Source organism: Ammospiza caudacuta, chromosome 1, assembly GCF_027887145.1.
Source record: "Ammospiza caudacuta isolate bAmmCau1 chromosome 1, bAmmCau1.pri, whole genome shotgun sequence".
In the NCBI taxonomy this organism is placed as follows: domain Eukaryota; kingdom Metazoa; phylum Chordata; class Aves; order Passeriformes; family Passerellidae; genus Ammospiza; species Ammospiza caudacuta.
Genome location: NC_080593.1, coordinates 38173758 through 38190819, shown reverse-complemented (window position 1 = coordinate 38190819; position 17062 = coordinate 38173758). Strand labels below are relative to the sequence as shown.

The following is a 17062-nucleotide window of genomic DNA, read 5'->3' as shown; positions in this document are numbered from 1 at the left end:
ACTTCATCAAGAACAGAAGCCTTCTTGGCTTATGCAGTTATGTATTATAACTGTGCATGTGTGCCCAGCTCACTGACAGTATTAGTTTGAACTGGGAATCTAATTTTTTGTTGTTGTTTTAGAGCTTTTTGGTCTGGAGAATCCTGACATCAGTTGCTGTATTAGCCAAAATTACTACTATTGTATTGTGAATAATAACAGAGGTGGGGGTAGCATCCATTAGCTGGTAGGAAAAAAAAAAAAAAAAAGAAAGCATGAACTTTTGTAGTCCCAGGCAGACAAAATAGACTTTCCAGCACTCTCAGCCTTCTCAGTTTTGTGCTTTCTTAGGGTGAAGGCATGCTGTAGCCTTGTTACTAGTTAGCCAAGTAAAAGCATGGAGCCTTACCAACAACAGACATCTTTCAAAATGCATTGTGAAAGAGAAAGACATAATGCAAGATAGTTGGATTTAATTTTGCAAGAAAGAATCAGTGGAACACATCCACTACACCTTCTGCAAAAGGTTTCTTTTATTTGAACTGGCCTTGATTATGAAGGTGTCACCTAGAGGGAGTGATTAAGGCAGGAAAACAATCTGTAAGAAGAATGGTAACATGAGGTGGATCAGGAGGGATATGAAAAAGAAGATGCAGTGCTGCAGAGTTAAAAATTCTCTGAGAATAGGACAAAACATGTTTTTTTCTCGATGCAAAAACTAACCATAATGTTTTTGTTGGACCACTGCCTAAAGAACATAAGTGAGAAGGCATATAATCCAGTGAAGTACATTAGTCAGGCAGACAAACTTATACTGAAGACTGCCATGTAGATATGTTGTCTGTAATTGCAAAAGAATACTGTCTGGATTGTTTAAAACAGACAATCTAGATCTAATTTCATCTTTCTCAATGTATTTTACACATTTCAATTTGCTTGATAATATGATGTTGTGATGGTGATTGTGGTACAATGCTGCACTTAAGCAAGGAAAATACAGCTGAGTTTTACACTCCGGGTCTGTTTTCTAACTGTTCACATCTGCATACAGTATTTTTATTGTTTTGTAGTATGTTTATCTTTATTTGTGGTTATAACATAAATACACAGACAGATTTTATGGACAAATCCTTTTTTATATTTGAGCAATTTGTCAAGGTTATAAAATATATGGCTTAGAAAGGTCCCTAACTTTTTAACACTGATACACGGAACCAGATGAAAATATTAGGACATACTTAAATTGACTTGTACTGCCAAATAAGTAGGAAGTTGTTACAAATAACATTGAAAAGTGATTTGCTAGCAGACATTTTGCCACTTCATTGAAGTAGTTCCCACAGACCAAAGTTGGTCTACATGCAATTTTTAGGATCAAGATCCTCAAAATTTATTTGAGGATCCTTGAGTTTTCAACTTAGGTACAAAGTAGTAATAAAATTATTATAATTAAATTATTTATTTATATAATTATATTAATTATATAATATTACTATATTTCATATTATTTACATCTTGCATAGTTATATATCATTATAATAAATAAAAAATATTTTTTTATCTTCATGTTGGACATCTTTTTCAAGAATGGATTTTGTTTCCTAAAGTTCTCTATAACATTACACTAGCAATATTTCATGTATTTCTGATGCTTCATCACTGGTGTTAGCTGACAGTGACTTGTCTTTGCAGTGCTAGGGTTAATTCTGTGCATCAAACATGGAAACTGTGGTGAAGGAAGAAAGTAAACTCATTCCTAAAGTATTCCTCTAATGTATTCTTTTGTAAAAGTGTTCCAGAAGGAAATTCTTCTCACCTCTCTGAAATGATACAGTCTCTTCATTCAGTTAAGCATCATGGTTAGCAGCAAAAACTAGTACTTAACTTGTTTTTCACTCTTCTGCTGTCTCCTATTATTGCTTAATTCAGCATGAAAGTTGGGAATAATTATATTTTATGATCTATCTTGTTTATGTATTCATCCTACAAGTAAATACTCTTTCAGCAATGAATTTTATATGCTACAAGTAAAAGCCATTTAAGCAGTAAGGATGATTTGGTCCTCTTATGGCTGCAAGAAGTGGTTCAGTGAGGTACCATATTTTATGTTGCTTTCCTGGAAAATATGTTTATTGATATTTTTGCATCTCCTTCATCTTATTCCTGCATGGAAAGATAATGACAGAACTATTTTTTCTTTTTTTTTTTTTTTTGGTCTTTTTAATTAGGGCTTCAGTTCTGTTGTAAAAGTTCAGCATAATCTAATTTGGAGCTGGTTAAAGGCTTAGGAGCAATCTGTTTGCTCTCACATAGAACTCCCATTAACATGCCAGCTACAGTTATATTGAAACAAGCTTAGATAGCTTCATGTCCCCACAGAGGAAAGAGGTTTAAACTTTGACATAAAAAGACTTGAAGACCTTTTTTAAATAGAGGCTGGGTAGACTGGCAGCACTCTGTGGGAAGTGAGTTATGGAAAGCTCTGAGTAGCAGCTATCATACCTGTAAATTCCAGCAATGTGTTTCCACTTTAGAGCAATTTCATTCATATATTTCAGAGCAGTGAAAAGGTCACCAATTTCTGCATAGCTCCTCATTATATATTCCTTCAGCATCCAACATACAACTTGAGATGAGGTTTGCGGAACTAAAGCTGAGAGAATTTGGAGAGAGCTGTGGATGAAGAATAATTGAACTTAATAATAATAAATAATAAACAGAATAATAAAAGTCTGCCAACAATTCTGTGAAGAAAGCTGGGATTTATATCAAACTAATATCAGCATTCATAGTTAAGTATTAAGGACCACGTTGTGAAAATGTTTCAGATGTTTGACTAGTGACACTGTTAGTTAAGGGAAAAAGTGCAGTCAGAATCTGAAGCTCACTGATAATTAAATTTGACTAGAAACTCTAAAATTAGTTGACATGATAGCAACACAGGGGTGTAAAGTATTATGTCATTTTTAATGGATCATTGTAACTTAACACTGGTCTTTTGGTTTGATTATAATTAACATCCTCTGACTGTTTGTATTTGGCTTACAGTATGTCTCAATGTTATGTGTTGAGAATTGTAAAAGGTGCATGATTGTGCTGTTTCTGTTCAAGTTGTTTCTAATTAAGTACTTCACTGTCCAGTGTTCTTTCAATAAGGGTACCTAATACAAGATTTACATTATTTTAGGTATAGAGAAACTGGCTTTCAACCAAACTGAATGATGCATCTCAATATCCAAGAGAGTGTGTGTGGGTGTACATCTACACATGTATACATTTACACAAATATTGTGAATTGGTTTTAGACAAGGGCTCCTAATCACCTTACACTTTTCAAATCTCAGGCATCTGGAAGGAATCAAGACTTTTCATGTAAGCTGAAAGTGATAATTCCCTCTATGTATCCTTAGAGTCATGGTTAATCACTAGAACTCTTCTCCCCAAAATTTAGGACAACAAATAGCATTCAACAACGGTCTAATGACTAATAAATGCCAGATAATACAGGATTCTTCTACCTGCATGAGCAGCTTAGTGATGGGAATGACTGTGTCTTTCTATCCCATTTGATGCTTTAGGTTTATAGTCACTAAATTTCATATATATATATATAATTTTGATTCCACAGTAGAAAGCATCTGCCTTTGTTTTATGTTCTTACTACCTTCTATTGTTTCACATTTTCTAAAACGAAAATACTGACCTTATGTGTCCTTGAGCTGACCCAGAATTGCTGCTTTTCATTTTTTTCAGTTCTGTAATAGATAAATTTTGACTATCTTTCTGAAGTCTTAACTTCTATTTCAAGTAATAATGGAGATACTTTCCATAAAGTTTGAATTTCAAAAGAAAAGATATAAGCAATTTTTCATATTGTCAACTTATCAATTGAAGTACTGTCTTTCTTATAAGACTTTAAATAATTAGTGAAGAAAAAAATTCTGAATATTCATCCAAATTTTCTAGTGTTTTTTGTATAAAGCTTAATAGTTAAAATACTAATCTTAAAATATTCCTGCACATATGTTAAATGAATAAATTTGGTAGTGACTCATAAAATAGTAAAGTTATTTGTAATGTAATGCATGAATTTTAATAGCAGTGCATATACAAATCTATTTTAGCTTAGCAATATGAAGTAGCCATAATGTATTTGGAACTGTGACAGGATTTGTGGGAGCTTTCTCCTTCGAAAGGATGCTCCTGGCTTTGAATTTCAAACACTAGCTTTTGTAGCAGGTGAACAAAAGTAATTCTCTATTTTAATTTTTTTTAAATTTATTTTAAAAGAGCCAGATAATTCCAGGTCTGCCTCACATTCAGTTAAGTCTCTGCTGATGGACTTTGAAGGGTGTGTTTTATATTTTGCTTTCTTTTGTTTGGGCTTTAGTTTTCGGCTGGGGTAGTTTTGGTTTGTTTTTTTACTGTCAGTCTGCTGAGAAGTTGCTGATACCACTGTCAGTAGTAAACTGTTCTTTGAAGGAAGCTTTGATAAAAATTCTAGTTTGAAATAGAAACTTGAAAAGTACAAAGCTATCAGGAGGAGAATGCCATTCTCCCCGTTGCCTGAGATTTTTTTTTTTTAATGTGAAAGCAGTATAAATCTTAATAGAAAAACTAATGGTAGCAAGGTAGACTAAAACAACCTAATTTTGGTGTGAAATTAATCTACTGTTATACAGTAATATACTGTATTAATTGAATTTACGTGGCTCTAGTACTTTTTCCGTCGTTTTCCAAGCATCATTCTAATTATAATTTTCTGTTTGGTCACTACTTGGATAATGTAAGTGGTACCCATTATTGAAAGGTAGTCTGTATTTGTACTAATACAGAGAATGCCAGTTTAGAAATGAGCCTGATTGCATGGTTCATTTTGTTCTCCTTTGTAGAGCCAGGCTGCGGCCCACTACAAAGGCACTAAACATGCCAAGAAGCTCAAAGCACTGGAAGCCATGAAAAATAAGCAGAAATCTGTTACTACCAAGGACAGCGCAAAGACTACCTTCACTTCCATCACTACCAATACCATCAATACCAGCTCTGACAAAACAGGTTAAGCGACAATCTTTGTTGGTTTCGTTTGGTTTAGTTTTGATTTGGCTTATATTTTTTTTTTCTTCTTGTTTAATTCCATGTCTGTTTGGTTATGTGCTTGCCACATTGATTCATGCTCAATCCATCTTTCTGTGTGATATTGATTTCTTTAAGTCCTTTCAGTAGGCTGGTGATAGTCTGATAGTCATGTAGCTGATTTCTCTTAGTGAAAAGAGGCTTGACATTCTTTCTGTGATGGAATACAGTACTCATTACTTGATTAACATATCAACTGATCTAAACCTCCTGGTCTGTATGCACTATCTCTTTATCAGTAATTATATATGGCACATTTCTTTTAACCACAATGTAAAAAATTGCGCTATTTGTGTCTAGAAGCCTCTTAAAAATCATTTGCAGTAAAAACCTAATTTTCATAAATTTCAAACATTGCATTATTTTTTTTAAATGGCTATTGCATGGTTTTGAAATGGAAAAGAGCTGTATAACCTCTATTCCTCACAATCAGGTAAGTGCTATTGATGCCAATTATTCTGCTTAAAAGAGTCTTCATACTGAATGAATATTGTTTAATTTATTGTGTGGGTAAAAGTTACTCCTTTTCAAATAAAATCTACATATTTTAAAGTCAGCAGGATTTGGTTGTTATGGCATTTTAAATAGGCAGCTATTGTTGGAAATTTCAAAGGAAGATTATAAGGTCACTAAGAGGTAGTCTAGTGTCTCAGAAGGTGTGACTGCTCTTGTGTATAAAGGCATAATGTTTGTATATTTAGACATAATCAATCCCCCTCCCCAACCAAGTCAAAAATAACCACGGGAGAAAAACCCCAAAGTTGTGAAACATCAGATTCCTGATATATATAACAACATACCTACTGACGCTGAAAATGGCTCATTTGGAACCACTTCTGATCCAGTAAGTTCAGCATTGTAAATGGATGTACAGTAACCAACTATAATACAACAGGAAAGTACCTTGCAAGCACATGCAGTACTTGCTTGAAGGCACATCTTCACTATGTTTGTTATAGACAGATAACTCTATGTCTCTCTCTATAAATATATCTTAGTTATAACTTACTATTATAGGCAGTGTTTTCTTTTTCCTATGCAGATTTATAACATAATTATGATGGCTTTAAGAAATATTTGCGACATTGTTTTTGTCTTTGTTCCACAAAGAAGAAAAAGGAAAATATTCTGAGAGGTTTTGTGTGATGAAAGAAATTAAGTATGAGAAAATAGAAAAAATGTCAAAAGTTACTTGGGAAAATATGTGTTTGTAAATATACAAATACCTTAAAAAGTGCCTTGTGATGTTACTTGTTGAGATATTCAGGACAGGAAGGAGGATGTTGTGTGAAAGAGTGATTTATTGTTTACCAAATATTATCTAGTGGTTGAAGAAAATAAGTGAAGAAAAGGAAGACCTTTTAAAGCTTTAAAGTGTATTATTCAAAAGCTTTCATGTTATGCTGTGTAATTTCGAAGGATTTTCCAATGTACCTTAAAACCAATCTGAGTTTTTCTGTCAAGCTTTGCATTAGATCCCTGACAAGATATATGAACTGTCCTGTATCCAAGGTCAGTAGTCTAGATCAGTTTTCATATCAGCATAAGTAAGAAAATATCAGAAATCCCGCTGCACTCATACTCAACAGTGGGAGTTGGAGTTTCTTCAGTGGTTGCAAATTCCTGGATTTATGGCATAGAATGTTTGTTAACATATGTTTATGTATATGAATACATATATTTATTCTGTGTTAGAAACACTGACCCTAATGGGGTTCTAAAAGTTACATATTTTTGTTAATTGGCAAAAAACAAAAAAATCTTACAATTTCTTAAATTATTGAGAGCCATATTCAACAGCTGCCAAAAACCCTATTCAACCAGTTGCATTCAAAGTAAGGTAGGCAGTTCTATCCAGATGCAGTTATTACAGATCAGCATTGATGTGACTGGCAACAGAATAAAGTTCTTGGCGTAGATTATCTTTTGTCAAGAATGTATACATGGTGAGGGGAAAAAAATTTGGGTAGCCAAAAGGATGAAATTTTCTGTCTACTACGAAAAGTCAAAAGTTTCATAAATTGGATTTTATTTCCTTTCTTGTTGTTCTTATGTCCTGTATTAGCTTGATAGAAATTTTAAGGGCAAAATGATTCTGAACAGCAGAATATATTGCACTGTGTGAGTGTCTACATATGGAAATTATCACTGTAAAAGTCAAACATCCTGATAGTAGTATGCAGCTCTCAGGGAATAGTTGTACTAATGAATATAATTCATAAATTAATCTTTTGTAACTAGATGAAAGTTACTAAGTCCATGTACTTGTGATCATTTGGAACAAAAGATTTTTCTACAATATTTTAAAACTGTCTGCTGAAGATTAATAGTTTATCCCAAATAGACTGAGGATAGGGTCGAGTACATATCACTTCTTATATATCATCTACAGCAGGGGTTAAATGCTGAATTGCATGTCAGTCACAGCATATTGGTCAGGGCTTCAGATCACTGGTTCTGTGTGCCCTTAGCAGCTACAGTAAACAAAATGTTATCAGGAAATCTGTGCTGCTATGCAATAAAGGATTGTGAAAAAATCACATAGTATACAAACTGATTCAAGGGCTAAAGCTGTAATTTGTGATGTTTCTTATTCCATGACTATTTTGTTAGATGTGATGCCAGCACGTGTTATTGACACTGTGCAGCTCACAATATAATCTAACCCCTTAAAACCTCTCACACAGGATTCCTGGTGTTTAAATTATGTGTTAAAGAGAAAACATTAAATATGAGGGCTTTCTTCTCATTCTGTGAATGTTGTTATTTTTTTTTTTCCTACTAACTTTTGGAATTATTAGAAGGCTTGAACTTGAGAAGTTTTTGAGAAATTAAACATCATGAAGACATCATATAATGGCAATGCCATTCTTGAGATGTGAGAACCTTTAATGCTATCTACTATTTAACATGCTTCTTTCATCAGTATTCACCAATTCTTATGTTACACAGTTAGTTAGGACAGAAAAACATAAAACGTGAGAATTACAAGGAGAAGCCCACTTTATGGCATTATACAAACCAAATTTCACTATTTCTTGATTCTCCAGTTCAGGTGTGACAATAAAAATGCATGTTTTTGCTATATATTTACACACACGCATACATATTCCCTGATAGGAAATTGTTAAACATCTTTGATATCTTTGCAAATTGCTCTTCATTTCTGAAAAGGTTTTCTTCAAAAAGCTGCTTCGTATCTTCAGCTGTAAGGACTTATACTTTAGAGTCAAAATATATTTAGATAGAGTGCATTCTATCATTCTAATTAAAATACATGTCCAGTAAAGTTATTGTCCTGCACTTGGATTTTTGGAAAATAGATTGTATCAGCAGTATTATATCCATGTAAAATTATGTCCCTCTAGTTGTTGCATATGACAAAATACTAATCTTTTCCAAAGCTATGTGAAGTTAAGCAGGACACTCCATGACCACGTTATCACAAATTAAGTTGTGAAGATTTTGGCTTGCATTTAGTTAGTTAGTTAGTTATTCAACAGAGAATTCAGTATGAGTTATATTATTTGTATTTATTCAGCAGAGAATTCAGTATGAGTTATATTATTTGGTATCAGTGGAAAAGAAGGAATAGACCTTTCAAAGGGGAAAAAGATTGCATTAGGAGCCACCAGTATGGCAAAGTCTTAAATGCTGCTTTTGGGTGTTGTACGCTGTGCCTTGGATCCCATGTACTTAAATGCAATGAACAGCTCTTAAAAACAGACAGAAATGTGATGAGCAGAAAAAGTGTGTATCTGGGCCAAGGCACAGACAAGATCATCTATCACTAGTACAGTCTTAACAGCTAAGAGACCTCTGTGCTGTCAGAGAACAAAATACTGGTGCCTGTCCTAAATAGCTTACAGTTTCACATAGGATGAGAAAAAACCTAAGGAGCAGACACTGTAAATGTAACAGACAGGTGTTTAAAGGAGTGGTAACATAAACGTGTTCAAGTGATAAAGGCATCACAAGAAATGAAAACACTGAGGGAAGAGGGTTGTGGTTTATTTCAAATACCAACCATGTATGGGTAACAGAATTCGTGAAGACATGAGATTTAATGTTTGTTTGTTTGTTTGTTTTAATTTTTGTCTAAGATGTGGTAGGATATTTCTGGTCAGCAGATGAAACTCATTCCTGGAATAGCAATTTCAGTACAGCCGGGATAGTTATGAAATTGAGAGCAGTTGTAGTGGGAGAGAACAGTCATTCAGGCAAGGTCTTGGACTTCAAAGTGAAAGGAGGGAGAAAGCAATCAGAAATGATGTCATAATTTAGGGTAAACCTTGTAGGAGAAAGAAAGGTAAATGGCATGAAATGGAAAGGTTTAGAAAAATATGTAAGAGTTTGGCATCCAAAATACCAGAGGATGACAGATTTTTTGAGGTTCTCTGAAGTGGTATCATTATGTCTGTCTGAAGATTGACAAGGCCACCCCTACAGGTCAGAACAGAGTCAGTCTGAGCAGGATACAGTATATTTTTCAGTTGAGTTTTGGGTATCTTCACAACTTTTTTCTGGGCAACCCGCTCTATGGTTTGACCGCTCTTAAAGAGCAAAGATTTTTTTCTTATGTTTCAGTCCAATGTCCTGTATTTCAGTTCCTGGCTGTTGTGCCTTTTTCTGTCACTGGACAATTAAAAGAGTCTCTGTATTTTATATTCCCTGACTTCATCAGGGAATATATACACTGCTGGTTTATTTTTCAAGTGGTGCCCTCCAGGGTTCCAAGTCCTTCTTCACAAAGCTGTTTCCAGATGCTTAGCCTCCAGCCCAGACTGATGTGTAGCGTAATGGCTTCCCATTCTGTGCTTTCCTTCATTGAATTTCAAGGGACGTCTGTTGTGCAATTTCTCCATTCAGGTCCCTCTGAATGGCAACCCATCCATCTGCTGAATGAGGCCCTCCTCCCAGTTTTTAATTGTCGGCAAACTTGCTGAAGGCACACTCTGCCCCATTGTCTCGGCCATAAATGAAGGCTTCTAAAAATATTGGGCAATATTGGTCACCTGCACAGTAAAAAAGTTCTTCCTCACATTCAGACGAAATTTTCTGTGCATCACGTTCTGCCCATTGCTTTTTTCCTACTGCTTGGCATCACAAAGAAGAGCCTGCTTCCATCCTTTTGGCACCCTCCCTTCAGATACATGTAGACATTGATGAGGTCCCCTCTCAGTCATCTCTTCTCAAGACTGAACAGGCCCAACTGTCTCAGCTGTTTCTCATAAGAGAGATGCTCCAGTCCCTGAAATCATCTTTTCTGCCCTCCTCTGGACCCTCTCCAGGAGCTCCATGTCTCTTTACTACTGAGAAGCCCGGAACTGAACATATCACTTCATATGTGTCTTCACCAGGGCTGAGTAGAGGGGCAGGATCACCTTCCTTGCTCTACTGCCAATGTTCTCCATAATGTGCCCCAGGACATCATTGGCCTCCTTGGCCCCCAGGACACACTGTCACTCATAAACAGCTTTTTGTACACCAGCCTGGTTATGTTTTCAGCCTGGGCGAGTGCAGGGGGTTATTGTTCCCCAGATGCAGGACCTGCATTTGCCTTTGTTGAATTTCAGAATGTTCTTCTCTGCCCATCTCTCCCACCCATTGAAGTCTTTTGAAGGGCTGCAGAGCCCTGTGCGGTATCAGCCACATCTACCAGCTTTGTATAATAAGTGATCTTGCTGGGGAGGCATCTGCCCCTTCTTCTGTCACTGATGAACAAGTTAAACAATACAGGGCCCAGTATTCAACCTTGGGGAGCATCAGTAGTGACAGACCTCTAATCAGACCCTGTCTCACTGATTACGACTCTCTGGTCTAGCCAGTGTTCAATCCATCCCGCTGTCCACTCATCCAGTCCACTCCTCCTGAGTTTTTCTATGAGGATGTTGTACAGACAAGTGTTGGCAGCCTTGTTAAAGTCAAGGCAGACAGTAATTTCTGCTCTCTCCTCATTTACCCAGGTAGCTGTTTCACCTTAGAAGGCAGTCAGGTTGATAAAGCATGATTTACCTTAGTGAATCCACACTGACTACTCCTAATCAGCTTCTTGTCATCCATGTGGATAGAGATGGCCTCCAGAATGAGGCACTCCAGTGCCTTTCCAGGGATTGAGGTCAGGCTGATTGGCCAGTAGTTCCCTGGGTCCCCCTTCTTGCCCTTTTGGAAGACCAGGGTGACATTTGCTTTCTTCCAGCCTTCAGGCACCTCTCCTTTTCTCTGTGACCTTTCAAAGATTGTGAGCAGCCTAGCTGTGGTGTTCTCTAGCTCTCTCAGCACTCATGGATGCATCCTGCCAGGGACCATGGGCTTGTGGATGTCACATTTGTTTAGGCATTCTCTGACCCAAGAGAAAAGTCCTTTGACCAAGGAAAAGTCCTCCTTCCAGTACTCCTTTATCCTGATCTCCGAGGTCAGAGATTCCTGATTTTGATTAATTTGTTTGTAACGTGAATAAGAATGTCCTTGTGAGACCATTGTGTCTCTTTCAGGTCTCCATAAGGAGTCAAGGGGCTCTTTGTTATTAGTAGGTAATGCTTTATTTAAGATCCAGAATTTCTGTCCTAAGTTGTACGGAAAAGTTTTCAAACACAGTGCTCAAATGAAAACTTGCTTGTGTGAATATTTATGGATGGACAAGTTATAACTGACTAGTGCTGCTATTTGTATTAATATGCTTCTGCATGTTTGATTACAAATATTTGCCCTTTTCTGACCAGTACTTACATGTTGTTTCCTCCAGTACCATGCATTAGCACACCTTGCTTTTTTTCTTTAATCTCTTAATGTGTTACATTAGTTCTGTACACAGATGCATCTGTGCAGTTCCTGGTTCAGCTCCAGAACCTGTAATAGGAAGGAAGTCCCATTTAAAAATTAAAATAATTTTCCTCATCACTCTGCTTTCCTTTTATTTTCAATTTAATTTTGTCTCCCTTACTTTCAGCTATTTATAATAAGTATACATTTGAAAATGGCTAGGTTTTATGTTTATGATGAGTTCCATATATTAAGAGTTTCTGAATTATTTTTGGTATTGCTTGGTGTACCTACCCTATTTTATTATTATATTTATTGTTTTTTCTCTTTAAGTTACTTCGTTAATCCTTTGTTCCTAATGCCAAATTACCCTACCTTTTTCTATCTTTATGAAAGCTTAGGAAGATATACTGCTGTATTTATAATATTAACATTGCCTATTTATTAGCATTTTTATAGGCAGCAGATTTGCTTGTGATCTTTTCTAACTAAAAGAAATTCTATTTCTAGCAACAATACTTATGTCAACTGTATTTAAAATTCAAAATAGTATTTAATACTATTCCAAATCTGCTGGTGTATGCAGAAACAATTTGCTGTATTATCCCAGTGTGCAATTTGCTTTTACTGCTTAGGCTGTGGGTGCCCTTGTATATGTAATTATTTTATTAAGGATGTTTAATCTAGGAATATGATTCAGTGCAGTCTGTTTGCTTCACTTAGCTGTTTTGTTTCCATATGCTTTATTTTATCATAAAGCGTGCTATTGTTTTGGCAAATGATTTCTTCAGATCATTTCAGCATTGCTTAGGGCACAGCAAAATTAACAGGCTAACTCTGGGTTCAGGCTTGTGAGATACAGGATGTAAATTACTTTTCTTTGCAACTCAACATTTTATTACACATCAAAATAGAACAGTGACCTTGAAGTTTGAATCTATGAGGATTTTTACTTCATATTTACTTGTTTTTGATATTTTGCCTGGAACATTCAAAAGTTGCAAATGTGAAATAATAAAGGAGAAACAATTGTTTGGTGATTAGCAGAATGCAGATGAATTTCAAAGCAGGCTATAGGTCTTCATGGATCACTTCCCAACCACCCAATTTCTAAAGTTGAACAGTTTCTTTTTTATTTAAATATAAAGAAGCTGTAGTCTGAAAGAGATGTTCGTATTTTTTAATTCTCTTGTAATTTACTTGGAAATTAGAAATTACTATTTCACAACTATCAATTGTCTTTATCACATGCCTGGAAAATTCAACCCAAACCAACAAAATTTAAGCGTGCAATGCCATCTTTCACTTTAAATCATCTATGATTTGATTTTTCCATACTTCAGACAATCTGTAGCTAACTGCAGCACTAAATGTTATCAGCATTCCACAGACTGTTGTACCAATTTTGTATTAGAGCTTGATGGCAATTTGGAAGACAATAGCTTCTCTTTTGATCTCTGTGTAGAACTAGAGCTTTTTCTTTCTTTCAGAGTGTAGCTAAATGACGATATAAAAATTACAGTAATTTATGTGTGCCTCAATTGATCACGAATGTGAAATAAAATCCTCCTTTGCTTGCATCTACGTATGCAGAGAGCTTCATCATATGAACACCATGTGTTTTCTGTGGACCCAGCTGCTTTTGATTGCAATTGCCTTCACAGCAGTTTTATGCTTGAATAATCCTGCAGTTGGAAACTGCTGTCAGTCACAACATCTGTATCAGCCTACTGAATCCATGTCAAAGTCCAGTGCTGACAATGGTATTGTTCAGAGGTCTGAAAAGCCTTTTCTGTTGAAATTTCAAGTAGAGTCCTTTGTTCTGTCTAAGGGAAAAATCAGCTTGACTGCTTCATGCCCAAAGTAGCAACAATTGGAAATCTTTGGAGTTATCTTCTGTTTGTTAGGTATCTGTTTATAAGTTATTCATCATCAGTACTGCTGCAAATCAAGCACCGTAGCACATATCTGCTGGATGGCACATTCTGCATGGTGTGTTTTGTTGTTATGTTTGGCTGGGCATTGACCCTATCTAAGAGGATGAGTCTGAGGAGGCCTCAGTTCTGGCCTTCAGGATTTCTAAAAAATTATTGTAGTCCTAGATTTCCTTTCAAGTTTTTATTGCAAAGCATCAGTTTCAGAAGCCTGTTACTATTGAGTATTTGTTTATGGACTAATTTGGATTGAGTAGAAGCTTCTTGATGCAATGCTGTCAGATAGGTGCTGAGTTTTTGCAGGTATGGAATTTTTCAAATGAGAACAGTCATTTTTGAGGGCAACAAAAGGTGTGTCTTCATTCAAGTGATCCATCTGGTTTCCAGATGATATCACACTGGCTGGACACAGCAAAATTAGGAGGTAGTCAGTTATCTGTTGAGGACTGGATTTGTTTTGGGGGGGATGTTTTTAAGGCAAGAACAACAAAATCTCCAAAGATGCTTTAGAGCTTGCTTAGATAATTTCCTTTTGTGGTTCATCTCATGTTCTTTCCATGCTTAAATCAAGAAAGAGTGGAGAGTGGGGTTAAGGATATGAATAAATATACTGTGCTAAATGTTGGAGACATCACTATATGATCCCCTCATAGCACCATTCGGAGGGATCTAAAGACAGCCATAGCTGCAAGAGTTCTACTGATAAATGTAGGGGAATCTGCTTTACCCAGACATTGGCATTTCATTTGCCATTCGTATGACAAGAACTCAGCACAGCAGAAATCATTATTTTTAGAAACAGATTATTCCATGTACATGTAGTAGGTGTTTTCAGAAAAGGGCCAAAAGTGAGTAGTATTAAAATCTATTGTAAGAATGGGAAGAACAATTTAATTGAGCAACAACTCTGTTTATTCTGTCTTCCATTTGGTATTGGACAACTTTCAATAATGTGTTTGAAGTCTGTGCAGATCAGTGATTTCTTTCTTCAGCTAGAGAATGCTTACAGGTGAAATTCCTCCCTACTTGTGTCATTCCTTTGCTGAAATATGCCTTCTACTCTACTTTATTAATGGAGTTAGACATCATAAATTTTCATTTGATGTTTGGTACCAGTCAAACAAAGTAAATATCTGACAGGACCAAAGACTTTCTGTCTTCCTGCCATTTCCCCCCCTTATCCCTGAAGAAAAGAAATAATATTTTGCTTTGAATTAGTGGATATATGGCAAAGTACAAACATTTGCCTAACTTCTAGTTGTTTTAAGGTTTGCTACCACTGCACTTGCAACTCATCCAAATAAGCCAAAAATTAGGCTAAACTTTAGTAAGGTATCTGCAGCACCAGCAAATATCAAGTTATTTTGAGAAAAAACATAGCTGTGGCTGTAATATCTGTTTCAGGAGGAATGGAAACAAGTTTGTCTTCATGCACCTGAACTCTCTGCTTCTTAGACTTAATGTACTTTTCCATACACAAAGTGGTTTGCTCATAGTTTAAAGTTCAAGCAGGCCACACTTACAACTTCAGAACAGGTGTATTCAGAGCCTCTTATTCTCAAGATTCATATAGGGTTTCAAACATTTTGAAGAATTACTCTGTGTTTCTCATTTCATCTTTGTGCATTCTGTACTCCACTGTCCTATATCTAATAATAGTCTCAGTATTAAAGCTCTTGTTTTATGGCATGTCTGTAATTGAATAGGAATTAAAGGAGCTAGAAAAATTTATGTAAATTGAAATTAAGAAATACAAATTAGTATTATACTAAAAAAATGGATACAAAAATAAATATAGACTTATAAAGGAAACAAAAAGGCACTTTTAAGAGTAACAGGACCAAGGAACTGTGTCTTAGATTTCATTTGAGAGGAGACAAAACCAGTCTATTCATGTAAACTTAATGATGATGTTGATTCTTGCCCAACTAATAATAAGATTTAGTATGTTTAACCAGAGTCCTAAATTAGACAACGGATCAGGAAAACTTGCATACGGTTTTAAAAGAAGCAGATAAAGAGCATTCTGGACAAGCTGTTATGTTTTTCTGTTGATTGTAGACACTGTAGAAAATCCAGAAGAAAGCTAATGTTGTGTCAATATTCACAAAAGGTAAACAGGATGAATGAAGTACTTACAGGTCTATCAGTCTGACACTAATCTCGTGAAAAGTAAAGCAGCAGCTGGCAGGGAACTGGAGTGCTGAAGTAAATGAGATCAATTATATAATGAAAATGAATATGAATTGAGAGAAAGTTATACTTGTCTACCTAATTTTTTTATGACATTACATATTTGATTGATAAAAGGTAAGGGTTGTTTTGTGTTTGCATGGCTCTAGCAAGTGCAGAAGTTAAAATTTTTCTAAGATACTGGAATGCTACAGACTGAATATGGAACATATTAAGTAGATTTAAGCCTGCTAATTATAGGCCTTGGAATGCAATCTTGAGATACAAATTAGTGTAGAAATATTCCAGTGAAATCCTTTTGGAATGAAGTCTTAACTATAATATAATTTTACATCATCTGTTGCCTGCAAGCAATTAAAAACTCTTTACAAATGGCACAAAAACTAGAATTTTGGGCAAGTAATAAACATGAGCTATAGATTCAGTGCATCAAATGCATTTAATACAGTAAAGAACCATATGGACTTTATTGAAAAGCTGGGGGTACTTTACGTAAAGATGAGGTTGACTGGGGAGCACATGGCTAAATATCTGCTACACAGGAACCACTGGTGTATTGATGTTTACAGACAGCCTTGTGGAATAAATACTTTTTTTGAGCATGATGGAGGGTTGTAAAGATTTTGATTTGTCTTATTACTGTAAATGAAATAGATGAGGGTTTTTTTTCCAAAGAATGGCATCAAATAGAGGAAGATCTAATACAATCACTTAAGAATGGTTTAATAGTGAAAGACTTAATGAGACAGATGCATTCAACTTGAGTATTTGTCAAAGAGAAAGTAAGAAATGTTTTGATTACAGTCTGTAAAAACTGGCACGAAAAAAACAATTTTATAGTAAAACAGCCCCTACTACCTGGGAGATGTGACTGTATCCAGAGATTGCAAGTGGGAAATAGTTATCCTTATTCCACAATCAAGATAAAAGTTGCATAATCCTCAAAAGGATTCTAAGATAATCAAAATTTCATGTGGAATACTGGTACTCATTTGAATGAAGATACCAGGTTTAACTCAGGAATCAATAATGAAAGTCCTTTGGAAAATATCCTGGTTTAT

At 35.4% G+C, this 17062-nt stretch overlaps 1 protein-coding gene across 2 annotated transcripts in view; it reads left to right on the top strand.

Moving 5' to 3' along the window:
* The window catches only part of ZNF385D (zinc finger protein 385D), a 332326-nt gene that overhangs the window by 258923 nt on the left and 56341 nt on the right, over window positions 1–17062 (top strand). For both annotated transcript variants that reach the window (XM_058814676.1, XM_058814667.1), the window contains one exon: window positions 4872–5034. In XM_058814676.1, the coding sequence (XP_058670659.1) occupies window positions 4872–5034 (163 nt within the window). The remainder of the gene's footprint in view (window positions 1–4871; window positions 5035–17062) is intronic.